The 15,024-nt window shown below is 53.9% G+C and overlaps 1 protein-coding gene across 6 annotated transcripts in view; it reads left to right on the top strand.

Annotated features, from left to right (window-relative positions):
• PPP2R2C (protein phosphatase 2 regulatory subunit Bgamma) overlaps positions 1–15,024 on the top strand; it is a 256,229-nt gene that overhangs the window by 199,642 nt on the left and 41,563 nt on the right. For all 6 annotated transcript variants that reach the window (XM_053565965.1, XM_053565966.1, XM_053565969.1 and 3 more), the window contains one exon: positions 798–975. In XM_053565965.1, coding sequence (XP_053421940.1) covers positions 798–975 — 178 coding nt within the window. The remainder of the gene's footprint in view (positions 1–797; positions 976–15,024) is intronic.

Here is a 15,024-nt window from a genome sequence, read left to right on the forward strand (position 1 = left end):
CTCACATCACTGCAGTGAATGGGGCCCGAGGCACACTGCAGTGTGTGATGAGAACCCAGTAGGGACAGTGCAACGTGCTGGGGTGAGCAGAGCACAAGACACCCCTGCTGTTGCCTTTGGATCTTGAAGGAGGAATCAGAGTTCAATATGAGTGAAAGAGGTTGAGTGTTCCACGCAGAGGGCATGGGAGGAAGAAAGGCCCAATGTCTGACGCCATCACAGGGACCCTGTCACCAACCCTTTGAAATGATTTTTTATGAGTCAGGCCAACTCAGCAGCTGTAACAAAAAACCCCTGCTTCCAGGGCTGAACACAGGGATGTTTTTATCACTGTGGACAAGCCCATTGTGGGTGCTTCAGATTGCCCATGGTTCTCTTGCAGGTGCCTTCCATCCACATCCCTGTGCCTCCATCCCTGAGGCTTGGGTCTTCACTTTCTAGGAGAAGGCACACTCACTACTTACCTGCCCATTCTTTCCTCACATCCTATTGGTCATAACTAGGTACATGGCCACACCCAGGTGCAATGGCAGCTGGGAAATGTGGTTGTCATCTGGATAGCCACTTCCCAGTGGCAGCACTATACAATGGAAGGGAAGCATAAGGTTTGGGGGACGTCGGCAGCCTTCCTGAAGGGCCGAGTGGTCAGTGGATGACTGCCAGCTGCCACCACCTATTTCAGGCCATGCAGTCAGGATGGATGCCCACTCCAGTGTTCCACCTCCAGTTTAGATGCTGATGCCTGGCCCCAGCCGTCCCCACATGGCCTCTCCTCTGATGGCCCTCCTCCTCTTCAGGTGCCTGTGTTGAAGCCCATGGACCTGATGGTGGAGGTGAGCCCTCGGAGAATCTTTGCCAACGGCCACACCTACCACATCAACTCCATCTCTGTCAACAGCGACTGTGAGACCTACATGTCCGCAGACGACCTGCGCATCAACCTGTGGCACCTGGCCATCACCGACAGGAGCTTCAGTATCCTGTCCTGCAGCCCCCACTGCCGTCTCCCATGGGGGCAGGGCTTGTAGGCCCTGGGTGGGCGGGCTGGTTTTGTTGTAAGGGGGCTGGTTTGGGGACTTCTGTTCTGTTTAGCTTCTTAAGTGAGCTAAAGAGGTCCAGATATGGAATCATACATTGCATCTATTTCTGAAAACTTTAAAATCTGGGTGGCTGAGTCCTGCATTTGGTCCAGAGTAGCCTGGATCCCTGTCATACTGGGGCCCCACCAGAGACTAGGAAGGAGATGGAGAGTCCAGGGTTCAACCGCCCTGGAGGTGGAATTGCTGGCCCACACTAGATGGTCAGCTGAAGGCTCTTTGGGGCCCAATCCAGGCTGCATCAGTGTTGGTGAACAGCACTGGGGTCCTGCCTGGGGCTTAGGGTGACAGCAGGGTGTCAGGAGCCCAGCTGGATCAGGGCCTCCTGTTGGGAGACCCTAGATGGCACCCATTGGCTCTAATTGGCTCTGTGTCAAGACAGGGCAGGGGCAATAGCACTAAGCAGGCCCCCCCGAGCAGTAAGGAAAGAACTGGTGATACACTAGTGGTGGCCTGGGGATGTGTGAGGCTCAGCCCACTAGGGGTTGCTGTGGATAGGCAGGCAAGTTGTTAAGATGTCACCATTCTGCAGAACAATAATAATAGTACACAGCATGGCTCGGTGTGCCGATTCTGTGCCTTATATCAACATGCGTTAATTTTAATTCATTTCCTCTTCACAGCATCTTATGAAGCAGGCACTGTCATGATCTCCCTGTATAGATGAGGAAACTAAGTGCCCAAGGGGACCCGCTCAAAGCTCACAGCCAGCAGGTGTCGAGTTGGCGCGCAAACCCAGGCCTTCTGCCCCGGGGTCACTACTTCTACCCTCTGCATCAGCTGCTCTTTGTGAAAGGTGCCTCTGGTGTGTGATGAGGGGTGGGAGCCTTTGTGAACTCAGCTGAGCTCCAGTGCCGGCAGCCCTGGGGACCCTGACTCAGCCGTTGCCACCAGCAGCTCCTGACAGCAGATGCCAGTGTCTGCGACTGCAGTGTGTCACTGGTTCAGGCTGTGCCCTCCCAGCAGAAGCCAGGACTTGTTGAGGGAGTGAGGGAGCAGAAGGAAACAATGTGGGAAGGAGGAAAAGAGGGTAACATATGGCTTGGGGGGGCTGAGAATGGCCAGGGAGACCCTCGGGAACCAGGGGGAAGGGAGCTGAGAAAGGCTCGGAGCAAAGCATCCAGTGTTCCCTGAGCCTAGCCAGAGGACCTGGGGGCAGATGTATGGGCTTCAGAGTCAGGAAGTCTCTGTGTGACCACTGCCACCTTCTGTGACCTTGGGTGAGTTTTCTCCCTTCACCAAGCCTTGGTCTTTTTAGCATCCCCATGGTGCTATAGTGTGCACTGTCAGTGAGCTGACCCTCCATTCAGATGGGCAGTCCCGTGAGCTCACGTGTTCTCAGTGCTCCGAGCACTGACTCGGCATGTCAGAGAGCTTCAGGCACAGGTGGATCCAGGGGCAGACAGCTCTCTCCGCTGTTTGCTTCTGGTCTTTGCTCTGGCTGCAGACACAGGCTTCATGTGGTGGTCAGTGGCCACCAGCAGCTTGGGCCTGGTCTCAGAATAAAGTCCAGGAGAAAAGAGGCCAGGTCTCTCTGGTGTCCTACCAAGACCCTAGATGGCACCCATTGGCTCTGATTGGGCCTTAGGCGTCCTCTATGTATGTGTGTTTGGTGGAGGGAGATGGAGTACTCTGAGTGGCCAGGCTGGACTCAGGGGCTCCTCTCTGGCACAGAGGGGGTAGTTCTGCCCCCAGCATGGGGTCTGTGTGTGAGGGAGGGTGTTGGGGGCTGGTATGATGGGCTGTGCAAACAGACACCCACTACTAAACCTGAGGCTGTTGACTGGTTTCCCAACAGAATAAAAGGCAGGAGCTCCAGGTCTACACATGGGGGAGAGCGTGGGCCTCACAGGGCTTCCCGGACAGTATTCTGTAGTCTACAAATCGGATAGTGTTATAGCCCATTTTACAGATGGATAAATGGAGGCTCAGGAGAGCAGGAGGCTGGCCCAAAGTTTCCAGCTGTTGGGATAGAGGTGGGACCTGTGCTCAGGCTTCCTTGCCCTGGTCCAGTGCTTTTGCCCTGCCCAGTGCTGCCCACTGAACACTGGGACAGTGGCAACCACCCTCCTGGAGACTTGACTTCCTCATACCCACCCCATTTCTCTCTCTGCACTGCTGTGACGATACCAGGGATTCTGAGACCCTTTAGAACTGTAGAGCCCTAGAAATTTATAAGGGAGGGTGCATCCTTCATTAATTCCTTGGCACCTCTCTTGCCCCAGGCCCCGTGGGGATGAATGAAAGAAAGTCAGTCTTTCCCTAGAGGGTCTCATGGGCCACTGGGAACACAGCCTGATGTGGGCTGCTAAGGGATGTAATCAGAGATCCCTACAAGCTGCTGTGGGCTTCAGAGGAGGAGAGAGAACGAGATGGGGGTAGGAACCTCTGTGGGCTTGAGGAGGCTGCCCAAGATCGTGGATGGGCAGGAGGATGAGGCCACCTGGCCAGTGGTGTGCCTGGTGGACTCTCCTGGGCTCCCGTCATTCCCACGATTCCTCACAGCTGTCACTGCTTCTGCATGGCATGTGTTCTTTAACTTACTTTTCCTATTTTTTCTAGTTTTTATTCATTTTCTTTAAATTAAATTCTTTATTTTTGACTAAATAACTGTTTTTGGAGAGGGAGTTTAATTTCAGTACTATAAGCTAAAGTCAAACCTGTCACCTACCATAAATAGGAGGGAGTCTAATCAATGGTAATAAGATCCATCCTCAGCCCTGTCCCGTAGGACCGTCCTCTTTCCACCGCACAAAGTGGTAACTGCAGCCATAGGTGCCTGCTGAGTGCCTAAAGTATGGCTAGATTAACATTGTTAATCTAATTTAGTTTTAACCAATCCAGACTAGACGTTAATTAAATAGCCACGTGGGGCTAGTGGCTGCAGACCTGGACAGTTCAGACTTGGCGTGTTGCCTGCTAGATCTGGGTCAGGTGCTTTCTGCAGAGGTGGAGCAAACACCTGTTGGACTGTGAGGGGGAGAGCACAGAACCGTGACTTGCTCCCTCCTTCACCAAAAGGGTTGACTCCTTTCTTGGTGTGTGTGTCTGGGGTTTGCTACTGAAGGCTGTGCCTAGCTGCCGCCTAACTGCTTCCTTGGAACAGGAAGCCATCAGCACATTGCAAACAGGGGGGCATCACCAGCCAGCTCTGGGGGGCTGGATTCCAGCAGACAAGTTTGTAGCCAGGGACCAACAAGGAGGTTCAGGGAAAGAGAATTAGGGGCTAGGCTGGAGGGGAGGGTGGCCGTGCTCAGGAGGCACTAGAGGAGTGAAGTTGTGAGGACAGCAACTTCGTAGATTTGGGCTATACCATAAACTATCTTTGGACATTTGAACAGGTTAATTGTGGACAAGAAAAGGGGCTAATCCATCCTAGTATTACAATCCTTCCTAGTCGGTACTGTCAGCCTGGCTTCTCATCCCACTCTGAGCACACAGATGGTAACTATGTCCACATGTACTGCTGAGTGCCTGAACTGTGGTTAGATTAACATTGTCAACCTGTCAGTGAGTCGGGAGCGTGCCATTCACCTGCAACACTTAACTGAGCGCCTGCCATGTGCCAGGCCTTGTGTTTGGTGCTGGAACTAGATAGATCTGGATCCTGCCCTCTGGGGATGGACAGACAATAAACTATGTACTGGGGCAGGGGCTGTGGGGATCAGTGGACCTAGCTGGTGTGGCCAAATGCGTTTCTCTGCAGCCACGTCTGCTGCAGGCTGGAGACACCAGGTAGGTAGAGAGTGAGCTGGGGTGTTGGTGTTGCCCAGGGAGCATGTAAATGTGGAGCTCATGGTTTATGCAAAGGAAGGAATAAAAATGGTGATTATTGACCAAAGACTCTGAGCCAGGTGAGAGATAGTGACAAGGGAACTGTCCATGGATTGGGGGTCACTGGAGGGCCCAGGGGACTTCCCCAGCTACAGATCCTGCTGTGTAACTTTGTGTCAGATCTCCTTGTGAACTTCTAATTTCCTGAAAATGAATTGTTAGTTGACCAAAATGCATGTACAAAGCTAAGGGTTCAGAGCTGGGCTCCAGACAGCCCCAGGCAGCAAAACTCAGGTTTTGGGAAGAAGCTGAGTGGAGCCTCCAGGGGTCTGTGGCTGTGGAAACATCTCCCGATTAGAATAATCCTTCAGGAGCCACACTGCACCTGGCTCTGCCCAGGGCCGGCTGCTGCATGGCCACAGGGGGATGAGACACAGGCCTGGAGCAGAGACACTCAGCACACGCCATGGTGGCTGCAGGCCCCTTCGTCAGGGAAGGTGTCAGGACTGCAGGTTGCAGGTGCCAGGGCGGGGCTGACAGCAGCTGAGTAATTAGAAAAGGCGTTTCATTGTGACGTGGGCGGAGGCGAGCAGGGAGCTGTGCTTCACGCGGAGCTGGGGAATGGCTCTGGCTGAATGTTTTAGCCACCTTTTGAGTAAATACCACTGGAGGATTCTGGCTGTCAGATGGTGACAGTTCTGGTTGGACCTGTTAGGGAACCCCGAGTTGGAAGGCCTGCTGGTCTGGACTTGGAGCTCCGCGTCCCTTTAGCTTTTGTTCCGCTGTGTCCTGCCTTGCTCTGAAGCGGCTCCAGCCTCAGAGTCCACGGGCAGTTTCTTGCTGTATAACTAACTCCTCGTTCCAATCAGTAACCCTTCTCATCTCAGCAGAATTGATTTTTAGTAACTGCATCAAGAGAAAGGAAAACTTTTAGTAAAGGGGAAAAGAGGGCCTTCTCTGACTATTTGGCCATAAGAAAGATGACCCACCATACGTCCCTGCTGTAATTCTGTAACTGGCTATTTTGAATCAACTGAGGGGCACCTGGTATTTGTTAGCTCTCTTCTGTGGCCGGTCTGCACATTCATGGTGCAGTATCTTGCTCTGGTCACCAAGGCGCAAACATCCCAAGCCCTCCCCGCCTCCTTCCTCAACCTCATCCCCACGATGGAAAGAGGCACCAAGCTCCTCTACGGCCCCCCAGCCTATCTTGTCTGGCCAACCAGGCCTCTGCAGAGCTGCCAGACCTCAGGCCTAAGCATGTCAGCCCCTGCTGAAGCTCTCAGAGGCTCCCTCTGCCCCTTGGTGACAGGCCCCTGCCCACATCTTAGGTCCTAAGTGTCATACTTGCTCACTCTGTCAGCTGCTGGGTTCCCGTCATGGTGTGGGTGGGGGCCCGGCTCCCCCCCACCTCAACCCTTTTCTCACCTGTAGCATCTCCCAGCCCATTGCTGACTTATCCTCTCCACGGCCCTCCCAGGCTGGTCAGAGCCTCTCTGGCCCAGTGGCTCCTTGGCCTCCTTCTGGTCACACGAGTTTTTGTTACTAGAAAGCCCTCCTCCGTTTTCTGGGATTAGGGACATGGAAAAGGCCTCTCGGTGTCCCCTGCCCTTCCTACTGGACCTGATGCTTGGTGGAAGCTTGTGAATGGTTGTCCCGGGAGCAGGTCTTAGGATCCAGACCTCCCCTTGGCATTCTGGCCTCAGGTGGCTAAGAGACCCAGAGACCCCAGACACTAGTAAGCAAGGTGGGCCGAGCCCAGCACCGCTACTCAAGCTCCCGGGCCGTCAGCTTCTGTGAGTATGAACTGGGCAGAATTCCTCATCGTAGGATGTTTTTAAGGATTTAGAAGTCTCTCAGGTGAAGGGCCTGGTGCTGATCAGGGCCCAGCAAAAGGATGGTGTTATTTTCTCTTAAATAGCCGGCCCATCGGATACTTGAGGTCGTTTCTCATAAAATCCTTGCATCTCTGGTCTGATGGCCAGAGCTCTTTCTTCCCCAGTGCTGTTTCAACATCTGTCTAAACAACTACTACCAATATTTGGAGATGGTTACACAGTGCTGAGTGATTTTTCTTGAGTTTGATGTGTCTTAAAGGTAACAAATTGCACAGGAGGCCTTAGCTGATGGACTTGTGCTTTATTTTTAGCACCGGAGAATTTTAGAGATGGTTCAATTGATTTTTCTCACCCTTGAGTTATTTCTCATGGTGGAAGCTGGCATTACACCAAGCTTCAGTCTAGAGCAAATTTCTAATTCCTATCTTTGGGGCAGGGCCCACCGCCAGGTGGGCTGGAGGGGATGCGGGGATTGGCTGCAGGAGGCTCAGAACCTGGGTCAGCACATGCCTGCCTGAGGGTCTTTCTTGATCTCTGTGCTGGGAACAAAGGAGGAATCCAGCAGGGCCCCTCCACCTGCTAGGCTTGTGGTGGACCAAAGAGCCCAGAGCCCAGAAGCAACCCCTGCCTCTGCCACTGGTCCTGGCCAGGCACTCAGGCATCTTGAGCCTCACTTTTCTCATCCACACAATGGGATAGTACATCTTGCAGTGGGAGTTGTGAGGGCTGAACGGCATCAAGGGCCCTGATATAGTGTTGACATGTGACCGGCAGCTTCCTTGTCCCATCTACAGCACCAGTCCGTGGAGAAGGGTTGCACCTGCTCAGAAATGCTCCGTCTGTAGCTTACTGGGTAAGAAGAATGGTGGTGAGAAGTAGCGGCTGAGTCTGGACTCCTGGGTTCTGGTTCCAGCCCTGCTGCCACCAGCCCGTGGCTCTGTGTGTCCCTGTGCCCATTCAGCAGCACTGACTGAGTCTCCCTTCTTTTGAGCATTTGACCAGGTGCTGGGAGTACAGGTCTCTGCCAGGCCTGTAAGCAAGGATGTATAGGTCATCTGCTGCATGAAAGAGATGGCAAGGGGGTGGGGCAGAGATCCAAGCCAGACATCTTGGGGGGGGGTGTCCCAGTACTTCCCTTGTGGGGTTTCTAATGGAGCCAGAAGATAGGTGCCAAACAAAGCAAGCCTTGGTGGGCCCTGCAGTCCCACCTTCCAAATGTGTCCAGAGCCCAGTGGCCTCTCTGCACTGGCATGTGTCCAGGCCACCATCATTCTCACCCTGATGATGGCAGTGACCTAACTGGCCTCCCTTCTTAAGTCTAGGAACTTAGACTGCCAGTGGTTAAGCCTTAGGCCCATGACGTGGTAAGGCTGTGCCTTGGTCAGCTTACTTGGGCTCTCTGTGCCTCAGTTCCTCACCTCTAAAGGAGGAGCCCTGTGCACACCCCAGGATGCTGGAGGACTGGGTGCGAGAACACCTGTCAGGCCTTTAGACCCAGCCTGGCGTTTAATCCACCCCCATTCTTACTGGTGTCATCAGCCATGTCTCCCTCCCCCCATGTCTCCTTACAGTCTGTTTTCCAGTAACAATGGCAAGTTTTTTAAAACTGTGAACCAGATTATATCACTGTCTGTTCAAAACTCCACACCAACTTTTGCTGACTTGGAGTAAACCCCTGCCCCTTTCCTTGGCCTTTGAGGCCCTGCTAGAACCACTCACTTCTGCTCACTGGCTCACTTCTCCTTCCTCCGCTTGCTTCCCGGGCTCAGCCTTCCCAGCACTCAGCACAAGACTGTCAGAAGGTCCTTGACATAAAGGCCTTGGTGCTGAGATGTCTGTCCTGGATCTGCTACTTGGTCCCCTGGTTGGCTGCTTCACTTTCCTGCCCCCCAGTTTCTCCTCCTGGATGGGGAGTGGTGAGACTGGCGCCTGGAGGCTCTCTTTCATCTCGGACTGGAGCTGTCGTCACCAAGTCTCTCTTGGTCTGGCCACAGGTGACCTCATGTCATGCCAGCAGCCTGCTACAGCTGGCTGCACCAGAGCTGACTGTGCTTGCCTCTTCCCACACCCACGTTGATGGACATTGCTGTGGTAGCCTGAGTTTGGTCATGGTGGTGGCATTTCCACAGCTTTCTGTAAGCGCTTCAAGATCGGTTTCTCCTTCTTCCTCTAGAGAGGTGGTAGTTTGAGTTACCAGCACAGGCCTGCACTGGGGCCTTTACTAGGCCAGGTGGACGGTAGGTCAGCGTCCGCTGTGGCTGGAGGCTTCCTGTCGGCACTGCCTTTTGCCTGCCTGTGCTGCCATTGTCACCACTTGTGGAGCACTGGGTCCGTGCCGGGGGCACACACACACTTACTGCACCCTCCTGCTGTGCCGGATGCAGACAGGGTGCCAGGAAGGAGAAGACCTTGCAGTAGGCATTGTTAACACCGCCCTTGGACAGATGAGCAACTGAGCCACGAAAAGGCCAGGTGATCTACCCAACATCACACAGCTGACGGGTGGCAGGGCTGAGACTCACACTTGGACCATCTGGGCACAGAACCTGCACACTTGCCTGTCTCCCTGACCTGCCCCTGGGTCACACTAGCAGCCCCCGGGACAGCACTCTTTAGTGCACATTATGGTCTGCACATTATGAGTGCACAGAGCAGCCAGTAACGTTCCACTCCCAGGTGACTCGCCCAGGTGGAACTGTCACGCCCCTTTGACAACACAGAGATGGGCCCTGAGAGGTGGGTTCTCTCGTCCAAGGCCCCTCCCAGCCCTGGGTCCCTCTGAGGTCCATCCAGCTCCAGAAACCCGTCACGTTTCTTTAGTCTTGTTTTAGATCCTAAAGAAAGGAGGTGTCTTCTATTGCAGGACAAGAGCAGAGGTTGCTTTGAGACATGTGTGGCCGAAGGCACATCAGCAGCCACATGATGTTCCATTCCCGACACTGGCCCTAGCAGGTACTACAGTGGGGCTCACACAGCCCTCACTTGCTTCCTGCTCCTCCTCCACAGGCCTCTGAAGAATTTCTAGAACTCACTCCCAGTTTAACCCTCTCAGCCCCAGGCTGGAGCCCCAAACCCTTGGCCTGCTTCTCTTTTCCTGATGGGTCCTGCCACCCACAGCCTCTCTTCACAAAGCGCCACCCTCATGGCTCACACAAGCCCTTCCCTCCCCTTCTGTCCTCATCTCTCTTGGACAGAGTCCAGTGCCTTCAGGGGCCCGCTGGCCCCACATCCTCTCCAGCCCCCCCTCTTCCATCTCCTCAGAGTCTTTCCCCACAGATACGTCCTCCCCAGCACCCACAGCACACACCTCCCCACGCTGACTCTGCCTGGGTGGCTCCACTTGCCTCAGGCCTCAGGGGACCCTCACCTGACTCCCAGGCGGCTCGTTAGAAAGCTTCATCACATGCACCTGTGCGTCTCTTCTGGCACATGGATCATGGAGCTAAATCAGGCTCCCCTTCTGGGCTGGGAGCCCCGGAGGTCAGGACAGGCCTGGCTTGCCCCTTGCCGTGGGTATAAAGCCACCTGGTATGAGTCCCAGCTCTGTCCCACCTTGGGTTCCCATCCCAGGTCTTGGAAACCAAGGCCTACAACTCAGCACAGACCTTCCTTGTCCATCCAGGGGCTAAAAAGCAGAGCACCTTTTACAACCTGCTTAGTTTTAATGTTTTTTCCAGAGGGAGGGAGAGGAAGACTTTGATTCTTGATTCTAATTTAATTACCTTTACCTTAACCATGTGGTAGGTCTTTGGACATATGTCATCTCTTTAAATCCTCGTTAGAGCCCTGCAAAGCAGAAGTTATCAACCCATTCTACAGAGGAGAAAAGCTGCTCAGGAGGGCTGAGTCTGAGAGGTCTTGCAGATGGTAGGTGGCGGAGTTGGATTTTCATGCCCTGGTCTGTGGAACTCAGAAGCCAGTGTTTTCTTGCCATTGTGTAGCTTGGCCAATTCCTTCTAAGCACATGAGCTGACTGTGGTAGAGCTGTGTAGACTACTTGTCTCACAGACAGCAGGGCTTCATAACTGCCTCTCCTGTGGCCCCAGCAATCTGGGTTCCGTTCCCCAAGAAGGATCGTACCATCATCAGTAAGATGCTCTGAGCAGAGAAGGGAAGGAAGCTGCGTATAGGCTAAACTATGTCCCCCCTACATTTATATACTGAAGCTCTGAACCCCAGCACCTCAGAATGTGACTGTATTTGGAGACAGGGGCTTTGAAAGAGATGATTAAACTACAGCCTGTCAGAGGCCCTACCCCATCTGAGTGGTGTTTTTATAAGGACACAGAGAGACACCGAGGATGTGTGTACAGAGGAAAGACCATGTGAGGGCATGATGAGGGATCAGCCACTTCAAAGTACGGAGACCGGCCCTAGACAGCAGCAGCCCTGCCAACCCCTTGACCTTAGACTTCTGGTCTTCAAAACAGTGAGGCATAAACATCGTTCAAGTCCATTCAGCCTTTAGCATGTTGCTGTGGCAGCTAGGAGCCCCACTGTAGCATCTGACATTCCTTGGCCTGAATGTTTGCAGCCAGAGCATCTTTTGGAGAAAATCTGCTTTACGGGGTGGGGGGGGAAAAGCAGTTTTTTAAGGACTGGCTGTGTACAGGAGGCCTTCCAAGGCACCTCCATGTCCAGCATCCATGGTAAGCCTGCGCTCAAGGCCTTTTGTGGCATGGCCACTGTCAGGGCTGCCTCCATCCCTAACGCCCGAGGCTGCTTGGTTGTCATGGTAACAGCCTCCTCCATCCTGAGAGCAGGCTCCTGCCAAGACCTCTGGATGAACCATGCTTTGCTTGGTTAAATCAACAGGGTCCAAATTTAAAGGCGTCGCCTTCATGGCACCCTGTCTGCACCCAACACCTGCCTTACCAAGAACACAAACCTGTCCAACCAGCCCTGGCCTTGGAGCCTTAAGGGTGCTGACCCCACAGGAAGAGCTGTAGATTGTAATGGAAATACATTTTCTCTAGAGGAGTGGGATGAACACTGGAAGTTAGAAAGCCAAGATTGCAGGCTTCACTCTGCCATGGTGCCTGCGTGGCCCTGGGTGTATGGCCCCGCTGCCAGCCGGTTCTGTGCCTGGCTACCACAGCTCTCTGCGGTTATTACTGTTTCTCCAGCTGTGTCCTTCCAGACTAACAGCGTCTCTGCTAAAACCTGGCATGACCTCCTCCCTGACGCTTCACCAGCCCTCAGCAGTGGCAGGTGGTGCTGGCATGACCTTGGCTCAGCTTCAGGAGACCAGATCATGCCCTTAGCAGTGGGAGATGAAGGACTTTCTATAAAAACCTCTGCAAACCTGATGACTATGCAGAAGGCCCGTGTGGGTTGTGTTTCCTGTGTCCTTAGCAGAGGGATCCACAGGCTTCATTCTTAATGACAGGCTTCATTTCTGAACCTTGATTCCCCCAAGTGCTGGTCTGAACAGTGGGGGGCACCCAGCACCCCAGCCCTGACCTGACAGGGCAAGGGGTCCTCATACAGGGGCGTGGTGTGGGGAGCCCCATCTGACCCTAACACTGTGCCTGCTCCCAGTGGAGGAGGGAGGCTGCCATTACCGAGGCAGGATTGCAGTCTCTGCTCTAAGACTTGGGTTGCAAAGTACCCTGTTTCCCCGAAAATAAGACAGTGTCTTATTTTAAGGTGTGCTCCCAAAGATGCGCTAGGTCTTATTTTCAGGGGATGTCTTATCTTTCCTGTAAGTAGGTCTTATTTTCGGAGGATGTCTTATTTTGGGGGAATCAGGGTACAGTCCAGTGCGGGAGTGGAGCAAAGTGCCTGTTTATGGGTTTTCCTGGCTCACTGCTACGTTCTCTGTTTACGTATTGCCTGTGGCTGGTGTTGTGCTATAAGCAGAGCTGGGTAGTTGTAGTTATGATAGAGTCTTGTGTCTGGCCAAGCTTGAAGTATTTACTCCCTGGCCCTCTGTAGAAGCATTTGCCATCCACTGGTTAGGAGGCTGCACTGGTGAATGTGCACAGTGAGCTACTGGGAGGAAAAAGGGGGAGCCAGAGCTGTCCCCCGGGGCTCCCAGCAAGCTGGAAGCCCTTTCCTGCCCACCGCTCTGCTCTCCTCCCTCATGCCAACCATGGCTTTCCTCTCCTGCTCCTGAGCCTTAGGTTCAGAGAGGCTGAGTCACTGACCCGAGTCTCTGCAGCAGATCAAAGGCAGATTTGAGGCTGGAGACAGGCGGAGGTAGTGAGCACATGCCTGTGTTAGGCAGCTTACAAAGTTTACTTCCAAAGCACCTGCTGCATTTCAGGCCCCGTTCCCAGGATGCCACATGAACTACCTTAAACCTCACGCCAACACTAGGAGGTGGGGAGTACAATTGCCGTCCTGAAATTGGGGGAACTAAGGCCCAGAGACATTCAGAAAGTTGCCCAAGGACGCATAACTAACAAGTAGCAAAGCCTGGCCCCAGGTCATCAGTGGCTAGGGACCGAGCTGGTGCACTCTGGACCCCAGCTGACTTCCGGTCCCGGTCCAGCCCCTTCTCTGCTCAGGGCTGAGCAAGTGCTTCTATTTCCTCATCTGCAGAGGGGTCAGAAGGAAGCACTTTGCTCCATGGGGCGAAGCCACAGGTGGGAAGCAGCCATGCGCAGCCTGCCTGCGGGGTGTGTTAGCTGCAGGTGGGACTGGGCGTTTGGCTGGGCTTTGGGGATGTAAACAGGAACATGACCTTGCCTGGAGTCACATGCATGACCCAGCCAGCCAGCCACCCCGTGCAGCCTAAGAAGTTGGTGCTGACAGGCTTGGGAGCAGAGCACAGGGGAACCAGAGAAAAGGATGCGGAAATTGGTCCTTCTTGATGAACCAGGCAGAATCTGGATGAGCCATGTGCTTCCCAGTTCCCACTGATCTGCATTTGTCTGGCTGCAGTAATAATTATGACACGCTGCTGGGGACAGCCCCTGCCAATGGCCCTTGTCAGTGACAGGCCACTCTTAAAGGGAACCCCCTTCATGCCCTGACCTCAACCCTGCTTCTCCACTCTAAGGCCTCCCACCCCTTGAGATGGGTTTGGAAACTCCATGACCTGGGCCCTGAATGGAGGGGCCCTCAGTGGGCCCGCAGCTGATCCATTCATTCAGCCAACAACTCTTTACTAAGCACCTACTATGTGCCAGGCACTGAAGGTGCAGCAGGGATCAAAACAGACAGGTCCCTGCCCTCCCTGGGAGGTGGGCAGGAGCAGATAAGCCAGCAATGTGGTAAGCCGTGATTAATGCTCAAAAAAGTACAAAGCCAAAAATACGTGCTTGTGTCTGCTAAGCAAGGTAAAAGAAATAGGTTTATTTGGGAGGCAGGGGGAGGTTACAGGAGAAGGTTATTTTATTAAAGACTGTTTGGACAGAGATCTGAAGGACATAAGTGCAAGAGCCCTGCAGTAGCATCACCCCTGGGTTGATGGGACAGGGCCTCAGGGCGCTCGCCTGCAGCTTCCTCCAGTGGAAGGGGGAGCTGCCACAGGACGGTGAGAGGAGGAGCCTGAGCTAGACTTGCAGCCATGCACATCGAGTCAGGCTGGAGCTCTCTGGCTGTGGGAACCCCAGAGCCTGTGTCCTCACCTAAATAAAGCTAAGAGTTGCATCATCTGCCTTCAGTTAGTTAGGGGGCTTAGGGTGGCAGAAGTGCTGTGAACAGGGCTCCTGAATTGGAAGGCCTGTTCCTGAGGGCAGAAGGAGTCACCGCCTCATCTGATTTTCATCGGCACGCCAGTCTCCCTGCACACATGCTTCAAGCATCAGCCGTGTGTGTGGGGAGCACAGAGACGAATTCCCTGGTGTCCCTGCCTGGTGCCCACCAAGGAGAGTCGGTGCATACACAGCGTGGCAATCACAGGAGGTGAGGTCCACCAGGGTGAGCCGAGGGGTTAAGCTCACTTTGGTGTTTAGGTGGAGACTGTGATCTTGGGGTGTTCTGGAGACACGTGGCCCGGGGTGAGACTGGGGAAGACAGGCAGGGCGGCCATGCCACACAGTGTCTGGTCTTCTCTGTGGCCAGGGGAGGCCACCACAGGGCAGTGGGAAGTCCAGCAGCTATGGAGACATTCACTCTAGCCGAGCTTGGACACAGATATACCAAGGGACAGAGATGATGATGGCTTGGGCTAGGCTGGCCTGGTAGAAGGATCATTAGGCCCAGGACTTGCAGGCTGCTTAGGTCCAGAAGGAGCTAGAGAGAAGGTCCAAGAAGCTCTCTGATTCCTGGTGCCCAGGCCTGGGGCTCCCACAACAGTTTGTCATAAGGAAAGGAGCGGTCTGGGTATATAGAAAACATCTTGGCACTTGCATCATGTCCCTGTT

This window comes from Nycticebus coucang, chromosome 17 (genome assembly GCF_027406575.1).
Source record: "Nycticebus coucang isolate mNycCou1 chromosome 17, mNycCou1.pri, whole genome shotgun sequence".
NCBI lineage: Eukaryota > Metazoa > Chordata > Mammalia > Primates > Lorisidae > Nycticebus > Nycticebus coucang.